We start from the raw sequence: 9,765 nt of genomic DNA, 5'->3' as shown, positions 1-9,765 counted from the left end.
CCTGACCTGGGTACCTGATGACCTTTATTCTCTCTCTCTCTCTCTCTCTCTCTCTCTCTCTCTCTGCAATGTCTAATGACATGCGCATTCTCGATGACGTTTTGAAGTTGTGTTTGACTTGACGCGAAGCTGCTAGATAATGCGCATGGTATTAAAAACGTGTCGTGCAATTTCTTACTTAAGAGCATGAATCCTACCTTTCATAGAAATGAAACACTCGCTTCGCGTCAGTGGAAAGTGGTCGCTTAAATACGACCAGGGGTTTCTTTCATAAGATTTGAACTGAGGCGGGTCTGCATTAGCGTGCGCCTGTCTCGTCCGTCTCCAAGGTTCTTTTTGCGCGTTCCCGCGGGCCCCGCCCATTTACATCCGTTGCGCGTCTTTATCACCTTGCTTTTTAAAATATTTTTTTTACTCAGTAACGGATATGATTTAAAATGTAGCGAAGTACAATACTTTAAATAAAACATACTTAAGTAAAAGTAAAAGTACAGATTTTAAAAACTACTCAAAAAAGTAAAAATACACAAAAAAACTACTCAATTACAGTAACGTGAGTAAATGTAATTCGTTACTTTCCACCTCTGATTAAAAGTTGTGATTTTCTAGGCAGATGTGGCTGGGAGCTGTGCTCTCATTCTGGCGTAATGGTCGGTGACTTTGCTGCCGTGGCGTGGCTGCGGCAGGCGTAGTGATGTTGTGTAGTGCCCGAAAATAGTCCCCTGCCATTGAAAGTTACTAAGGCTACTATTTTCGGCTGCCGCGCAACACCATTGCACCCCCCGCAGCCATGCCACAGCCCCAAAGTCCCTGACCACCACGCCAGAATGAGAGCACAGTTCCCAGACACATCTGCAGATCGCAACTTTTAATTTTTCGTCGGTCTCAGTACACGATGCAACCACAGTAGAGTCAAGCTTTAAAGCAACACCAAAGAGTTTTTTTACCTTAAAATAACGTTTCCAAAAAAGTTTCAGTGGTTCATCCACACAAAACAGGGTGAATGGCACTTTCACATTCGCTTTGCAGCCCTCTATCGGCCAAAACCGCACTAAAGAAGTTTCCAACCGTCGGGTAGCGGTCCTGTAGTTCGAGTGAAAACTACAAAAACTTGCTTTACGGCAGACCTACAATCCAATCAGAGCCAGCTATGCTGCAGTATTTACGACAGTGGTAATGAACAATTACGCTTCTAACCTGTAGGGGGAGCAAAGAGCCAGAGTTCTTTAGTGTTGCTTTAAATATGAAAAATAGCCAAACTCTTTGGTTATTTTTTAGCGTGATGCTGATGGTCTAATCAAATTCAATGGATTGTGCTAAGCTATGCCAAAAGTGGTACCGCCAGACCCGGAGATCAGCTGAATGGACTCCAAAATGGCAAAAATCAAATTTAACATTTTCTAGGTTTGTCCATGTTTTACAAACATAGGTTAAAACAACTCCGCATTTTTGAGAGTGTACTGTATATGTTACAGGTCCACTTTAATAATAGTTCCTTTTGAAACTGCATCTAATTTCCATAACCACAAAGTGATGTTAGTAGTAACATATGTTTCTCTCAGACTGAATGCAAATTACAGTGCAGTAATATTACTTTTAAGAGAAATATAAACAATTGCAAGATTGTTTAAGAGCAAAATGTATAATGGTTGTTATATCAGCAATAAACCTGTGTTAAATGTACCAAACAAATATAGGTTTTAAATCATTAAGCTTTTTTTACCATACTTCCAGCCTCTAGTCATATGAGTATCCAGCATTTGCAGCAGTGCATCATTTTAATGCACTTCAGAAACTGTCCATTTGTCCAACCTTGCTGGATCAGTTCCTGCATAGCTTGGCAGCCCCGTCTCAGTCTTTAACTTTGAGGTCACAGTATTTATTAAGTTCTCCACTTCATTTAGCACTAGAGATGGTGGGTTGATCTGTGTACCAGTGTGTAGCTGGATCTGGTATGCCGGTCCCCAGAGGTAACGCGATGAAGGGTGGGCACGCTGCCGTACCGACTGGAGTCATGCCAACTACGGGTCCAGGGTAAGGGTGGTGATGTCCAGCCAACCCGTCGGTACGGCCGATATGGATCTCGTCCTCTTCCGTCTCTCCCGTGGTCTTGCGGTAGACGGGATTGTCGAAGTTCATGCTCTTGGTGCTGTTCTGCCTCCAATTGCGGTATACGAGGTAAACGCCGGCACACAGGACCCCGAAGACCACTGTGGCAACGATAGGAACTGCATGTGTTTAACATACAGCCGTGAGGGACATGTTAACGCATGGTTGACTGGGGATGGAATGATTGACAAGGCAACCAGATAGATAGATAGATAGATAGATAGATAGATAGATAGATAGATAGATAGATAGATAGATAGATAGATAGATAGATAGATAGATAGATAGATAGATAGATAGATAGATAGATAGATAGATAGATAGATAGATAGATAGATAGGGTATACACTGAGAAAGCAGGAAAACATTTTGTCTTCATCAAAAAGACAAAATGAAAGCATTGGTATGACAAAAATCTAATAGCTCACAACAATCAGTGCTGTGCCATGCAGAATGAATGGTATGTTCTCAACAAATATTATGTTAACAAAACTAAATCAGAGAAATCATAACATCTGCTCTCTCTGCAATGCAGCAGGCTTGATGTTTCATAGCACTGCTCGGGGAATTTCTTTCTTGGCTCACTAAGACAATAAAGTGGTGTGAATCTAAATTCAGTCAGACACAACACACACACACACACACACACACACACACACACACACACACACACACACACACACACACACACACACACACACACAGCATTTACATACAGCTGAGTCTGCTGCCCTCGGCTGAATCACCTTGTAGTTCGAGCATTGGTGAGTAACGCTGGTGTCCAACTGCTCTTAAAATAGCACAGAGCAGGACCCTAGTGGTCCTTCTGTGCCAGAGAGGTTTAAGATGTACGTACCTATGGGAATTACAACACCAAGCACTGCCACTGTCAAATTACGGCCAAGAAGGAACAAATCATTGCCGGCTACAGGAGAATAAAAGAGAAGAGTTGCATATACATTTAGATGTTATATGCATTTATCCTTGAGGTTAGATCACCTAATAAAGTCATACAAGCTGATGCAGCAAAATTGACCCTTCATAAACCAACACCCCAACCCCCCTTGAATTTTGACAAGCTTTTTGTACTTTTATCAGTGCATTAGGGAAACTTCATTAGGGAAAAAATATCCAATGAGGTGTCTGTTTCTGTTAAAATATTATTATATCACCAATACCTTTTTCACACACCGTGTTGATCCCCAAAAATTTCTATTAATCGCAAGAGTGCCTTCTTTATAAACGCAAACACGCACCAAAATGTACCCTCAGATTGGAACGTAGTAACTTTGCCGGGATCAGTCCCAAAAGATGCCATAAGCATCACAATGCCGTAAGGGATGTATTGTAGAAACGACGCATCTGTTGTTGTGAGATCGTTTGGCTGCTTAAAGGATTAGTCCATTTTCTTAAAAAAAATCCAGATAATCTACTCACCACCATGCCATCCAAAATGTTGATGTCTTTCTTTGTTCCATCGAAAAGAAATTATGTTTTTTGAGGAAAACATCCAGGATTTTTCTCAATTTAATGGACCCCAACACTTAACAGTTTTAATTCAGTTTAATATTGCAGTTTCAGCGCAGCTTCAAAGGACTCTAAACAATCTCAAACGAGGCATAAGGGTCTTTTCTAGCGAAGTGATTGTAATTTTTGGCAAGAAAAATAAAAAATATGCACTTTTAATCCACAACTTGTCTTCTTCCTCCGGCTGTGTGATGAGCCAGCGCGACCTCACGTAATTGCGTAATGATGTGGAAAGGTCACGTGTTACATATCGTTGTTGTCCTTCCAAAACCTTGTATCTCCATATTTTGTGAATTTCATTTTTTGTCATAACTCATTATTATTGGTCACTCTTTATGTTTGTCAGCGGGTTTTGCAAATATTCCATAAATAAAATGTATTAAAAGTGCTTGTCAACTTTAGACAACACAGTAGATAATAATTAAAAAATATTGTGTTTATTTTGTTTCTTGAAAAAGAGTGAATTCGGACATACAAGCTTTCGGAAGGACAGCAACGATATATGAATGAAACGCACATTTGCAGACATTTATAAACAATAAACTGACACAAAGACATTAGTTAGTATCATTCCTCATACAACAACGTCGGAACGGTCCTCTTTCTCCACACTTGCAAACACTTAGGCGTAGTTTTGCATACGTCATCCATGACCTTTTGACTTGATGACGTATTGCGTGGGGTCGCGCTGGCGTGTCGCGGGACCGGAGGAGGACGAGAAGTTGTGGTTTGGAGGTGCATGTTTTTTTGTTTTTCTTGCCAAAAATGACAATCGTATTGCTAGACCCTTATGCCTTGTTTGAGATTGTTTAGAGTCCTTTGAAAATGCAATTTTATACTGCATTAAATCTGTTAAGTGTTGGGGTCCATTAAAGTCCATTAAAATGAGAAAAATCCTGGAATGTTTTCCTCAAAGAACATAATTTCTTCTCAACTGAACAAAGAAAGACATCAACATTTTGGATGACATGGTGGTGAGTAAATTATCTGGGTTTTTTAAAGAAAATGGACTAATCCTTTAATGAAACAGGATGTGATCGACTAGTTTACGATGGAATCAGAAAAAAAGCACAAATGTGGTTTCTTGAGTGAGAAATCCAGTGAGCTCCCAGACTTTGGAATTTATTACCTTTCCAAGTTAGGGCTGCAAAACCTTTTCCTCCACTTGAAAAATGCATAGTGTTTTATTACATTTCACTTTTAACATTGTATAATCTTAATTCTTTTTTATTTAAATTTTTATTGTTTCTTTTCTTTTCTAAATGTATTTATGATGTGTTTAAAATTGCTTTATCCAGCACCTTGGACAGCACTGTGCTGGTATTTGTTTGCTTTATAAACAAATAAACAAACAAACAAACAAACAAACAAACAAACAGAAATCGCAGATGATAATCACATTTAAAACGCACAATTACAATTACTGTAGGTTAAGGTGCATATTTCTCCCAATTAAAAATAAAATCCTGATATAAGACAGCCAAAATTATAACTAAAAGACCCATATTTGCTATAAAACCATAGAGACAGAACGCAGCACGTCATAACCTGAAAACCACACTCACTGGGGCAATCCATCCGTCTCCATTGACTTTGTATTGCGAGAGGCTCCTCCTTGTTATTTCTGGCTTAAAACAAAAAACAGAATAATGCCTACAGTAAAAGCTGCTGTGTGACAGGATGTACAGCTAACAAGGCAAAAAACCCAGAAATAATTTTTTATAAGCTGTCGACCCCAAAAACCGACAGTTTAAAGACACAAAAGTGGAAACAGGCAACTTTTCATAGTACTACTATTAATAGAACTGTGCCCACTGGAGGGAAACGTATCGGCAATCCACTTTTTTCTCCCTAAAAGCTGGGTTTTATGGCTCAACAGCTTATAAAAACTTATTTCTGGGTTTTTTGGCTTGTTAGCTGTACATATTGTCACACAGCAGCTTTTAGGCATTATTCTGTGTTTTTGTTATAAGCCAGAAATGACAAGGAGGCGGCTTCTCGCAATACAAAGTCAATGGAGATGGTTGGATTGCCCCCCGCCCCGTTGGGCGTGGTTTTCAAATTTGCATAACTGCGCTCTGTCTCTATGGACGTCGGAAGCAACAACAAAAAAATGTGTGTGGGTCCAAAACATTTCCTGAAGTAGATGCCATTTTCTTTAATTCTGGTGCCTTTTAAAAAGATAGTTTACCCAAAAATGAAAATTCTGTCATCATGTACTCACTCTCATGTTGTTACAAACCTGTATAAATTTCTTTGTTCTGATGAACACAAAGGAAGATATTTTGTAAGCACACCGTTGGTGGAACCTATTCACTTCCATAGAAGGAAAAAGTATACTATGATAGTAAATGGGGTCCACGAACGGTTTGCTTACAAACATTTCTCAAAATATCTTCCTTTGTGTTCCTCAGAACAAAGAAATTTATACAGGTTTGTAACAACATGAGGGTGAGTAAATTATGACAGAATTTTCATTAATAAACATTTAATTTTAATTATAGCCTAAAAGCTTTGTTTACCTTGTTGTGTTGCGGTCTTGCAGCAGGCAAAAGTAGTAAAAACATTAAATGAAGTGTAATTTACATGGACTCTAAATTAGTCAAGTGGAATGGATTTGAGGAAGCAGCAGCGTGGAAGACTCCAGCTAAAACGCAGCAACGGAACAATAAAGTGGCGCTTTGACAAGTGAACATATGCGCTAAATTAGAGAAAAAGGGAGTGGGTCCAATATCATTGGTCTTAAAGTGTGTGGGTCTTGTCCCACCACCCACTTACAAGCTAAAAAACCCAGAAATAAGTTTTCATAAGCTGTCGATCCCAAAAAACAAGGGTTTAAAGTGGATTTCCGACTACGTTTCCCTCCAGTGGTTGTAGTTCTAATAATAGTAGTACCATGAAAAGTTGCCTGTATCCACTTTTGTGTCTTTAAATGCTCGTTTTTTGAGGTTGACAGCTTATAAAAACGTATTTCTGTTTTTTGCTTGTTAGCTGGACATCCTGTCACATAGCAGCTTTTGGGCATTATTCTGCCTTTTCTTGTAAGCCAGAAATGACAAGGAGGCGGCCTCTCGCAATACAAATTCAATGGAGACGGTTGGATTGTTTTCCCCCCTGGTGGGCGTGGTTTTCAGGTTATGATGCGTTGCGCTTTCTCTCTATGGTTCTAATGTCCGTGCATAAAACTCCATATCCTGTTTTAAAAAGCCTGCCAAACATAGCAACACTCCATGTAACGGGCATGTCTGATTTGAATTCAATGCAGTTACATAATTTTTCCTTCCCGGAAAACAATAAAATCTATTGAACACTAGCACTTTATAAGCACACCAAAAATTGCTCATGGAAATCTGTGACCAATGGAGGGTTCTGTAAAGCTTGTCAAGACTGTAATTAAGGGGGCGGGGCTTAGTGAAGGCAAAGTTTGACTGAAGACACACACTTACATTGGTGAGACAGGTTGCTTGTATCTCCCAGTGTGGTACTGTATGTCTGTGTTGGACTCTGCTCTGTAGCATTCGAGGAGACGGGTGGCTCCTCAGGGCCGGAAGTAAAGAGTGATGGCACAATGGTTTCTGCTATATTATCAGACTGAGAGGTCACTGCTGCAGGAGACTCTGCAGGTTCCTGAGCAGCCACTGAAGCGGTTTCCATGGTGACGTTGATGGGGACAGTAGGCGTTACAGCAGTGTCATTTTGGACTGGAGGTAAAAGGTGAGAATATACAAAGAAAGAAATGTATATAATTAAGATAATTACCACGTCTACTATAGACGTAAAGCTCACAAAGAATAAGTTTCCATCTGTCTAAAATGAAACTTCTGAATGACATTCACAGGCAATGAGGGGATGAGTATGATGTTTAAACTACTGTCTTGGAGCAGCAAAAATAGCAACCAAATGACTGACCAAATGAGATAATTTGCCGTTTGTTTCATTGCACCTGGCTAGTAGGCGAAGCAATGTGATGAGCTCACCGGGTACACATTGGCGTGTGTCAGGGCTCAGCTCCTCTCCATCAGGGCAAGCGCAGGTGTATTTGGGTGAGTGCTCGCTGATCTGAGGGGCTCGCAGACACAAGAAGTCACAACCTCCGTTGGTCACACCACCCAGGTTACAGCTGTCAGGAGCTACACACCAACAACAGACACAATACAATAGTGATTTATCCTCTGTCAACAGGAGGTGGTACAAATGTCATTCAGTGTGCACAGACCAAAAACACTTTATTTTCAGTCTGTTAAGACTTACACTACGAGCAGTAGTTACTAGTAAACTGTTGACGTTCATTGTTTTTGGTGCCAGATTGTTATGTCTAAATGATTTACATGCCGATAAAGGTTAATTAAATTAAAAGGTTTCTCCACTTTCATAAGAACATTTCCTGATTTATTCACCCCCATGTCAAGATGTTTATCTCTTTCTTTCTTCAGTCGAAAAGAAATTAAGTTTTTTGAGGAAAATATTTCAGAAGTTTTCTCCGTATAGTGAACTTCCATTGAACCCAATGGTTTGAAGGTCTCTAAACGATTCCAACCAAGGCATAGGGGTCTTATCTAGCAAAACGATTGTTATTTTCGCAAAAAATATAAAAAAGGGACTTTTAACCACAATTTCTCATTTTGCGCTGGCCCTGTAATGCGCATCTGTGACCTTACTTATTACGTAATCACGTCGAAAGGTCATGCATGATGTATGGAAAACTACGGATCCAGTGCTTACAAGTGTGGAGAAGAAGGACCATACAGAAGTTGTTGTACTATATGTGGAATGACAGGAATTAAGTCTTTCCCCGCCATTGACGAGTTATCTTGTCAATCCGTAATACCGCTATTATCCACCAGGTGGTGGATGCAACTTATAAAACCCAGAAGTATCGCCCCAGGGCAAACAGCTGTATGTCCGTGTAAGTTTTTAGGATTGCTCTGCATCTGATCTCTATCAAAAGTCCTTTACAAAAATGGAATTATTAAAAATTTGGTGTTTTTGAAGAAACCTACCCATATTTGAGAGATAATAAAAAGAGAACTAATGAAGGAAGGATGACACTTTTTTTTGTAAGCAGAGGGTCTGTTCTTTATTTTAATATATGGTATTTTTATATATTTAAAGAAGAGCATTTTCTGGAAGGCATTAAACTAAATAGAGTTAATGTCTTTTTGTCAGTTTATTGTTTAAAATGGGTGTACATGTGCGTTTCGCATACGTCACGCTTGAAGTTTTTCGACATGATTACGTAATACGTAAGGTCACGGACCCTCATTCTAGGGCTAGCGTAAGACGATAAGTTGTGGTAAAAAAGTACATGATGATCGTTTTGCTAGATAAGACCTTTATGCCTCGGTTGGGATCGGTTAGAGCCCTTTGAAGCTGCCATTTGGAACTTTAAACCATTGGGTTCAATTGAAGTTCACTATATGGAAAAAAACGTAAAGTGCACCTATTTCATTGCAAAAAAAAACTTTATTTTGTGTATTTGGTATAATACAATGTGTTCGCGTGGTTTGTGGTTAAAAAAACATTATTTTCCACATACCATACATTTTTGTAGCTCCAGATATCCTGTTTTCCTCAAACGCATTGATTTTGTACAAAACTCAACGATCTGAAAAGCACTGTGTCCCTGATTGGCCAGCTAATCTGTACATTGTGATTGGCCTAAATACCTCTGACGTCAGCTGGAAATATGACGCCCCTTACGATGTTTGAAAGATTCGCTCACAATGCACTGCTAACAGGAGTTAACTTACAGGCTGCGAGTCCAAGCGGGAGGAATTATGATAATTTCGTCTTGTCTACATCGACCGGCCCATAAAGTAAACTGTTGCCTACAATCTGTGTGTGTGTTGTAGTCCAAAAAAAAAGAGATTTACGTTGGAAATGATAACTCGCAACATTGTTTACTTTGGGGTTTGTACCTTTTGCATATCGTTAACATGTACTAATACACATTTACACACCAAAGGAAATGTAAAATCGTGAATCGGATATTAGTTGCTCTTTAATTTCGTTTCGACTGAAGAAAGAAAGACATAAGCATCTTGGATAACATGGGGGTGAGTAAATTATCAGGAAATGTTCTTATAAAAGTGGAGTAAACTTTTAAGGTGTTCCTAAAACTAAACTGGT

General features: G+C 39.4%; 1 protein-coding gene across 3 annotated transcripts in view; it reads right to left on the bottom strand.

The window, feature by feature from the left end:
• Positions 1 to 1,367: 1,367 nt before the first annotated feature.
• Positions 1,368 to 9,765, bottom strand: part of LOC129442697 (low-density lipoprotein receptor-related protein 8) — an 81,709-nt gene continuing 73,311 nt past the window's right edge. The window contains exons 14-17 of one of the 3 annotated variants that reach the window (XM_055202922.2): positions 7,614 to 7,766; positions 7,083 to 7,337; positions 2,966 to 3,034; positions 1,368 to 2,228 (exon numbers count right to left, since the gene is read on the bottom strand). In XM_055202922.2, coding sequence (XP_055058897.2) covers positions 1,897 to 2,228; positions 2,966 to 3,034; positions 7,083 to 7,337; positions 7,614 to 7,766 — 809 coding nt within the window. In that variant the 3' untranslated portion in view covers positions 1,368 to 1,896. The remainder of the gene's footprint in view (positions 2,229 to 2,965; positions 3,035 to 7,082; positions 7,338 to 7,613; positions 7,767 to 9,765) is intronic. The other 2 variants (XM_055202920.2, XM_055202921.2) reach the window with 2 other exon arrangements.

This window comes from Misgurnus anguillicaudatus, chromosome 2, assembly GCF_027580225.2.
Source record: "Misgurnus anguillicaudatus chromosome 2, ASM2758022v2, whole genome shotgun sequence".
Classification (NCBI taxonomy): domain Eukaryota; kingdom Metazoa; phylum Chordata; class Actinopteri; order Cypriniformes; family Cobitidae; genus Misgurnus; species Misgurnus anguillicaudatus.
This window is presented reverse-complemented; position numbering and strand designations above follow the sequence as displayed.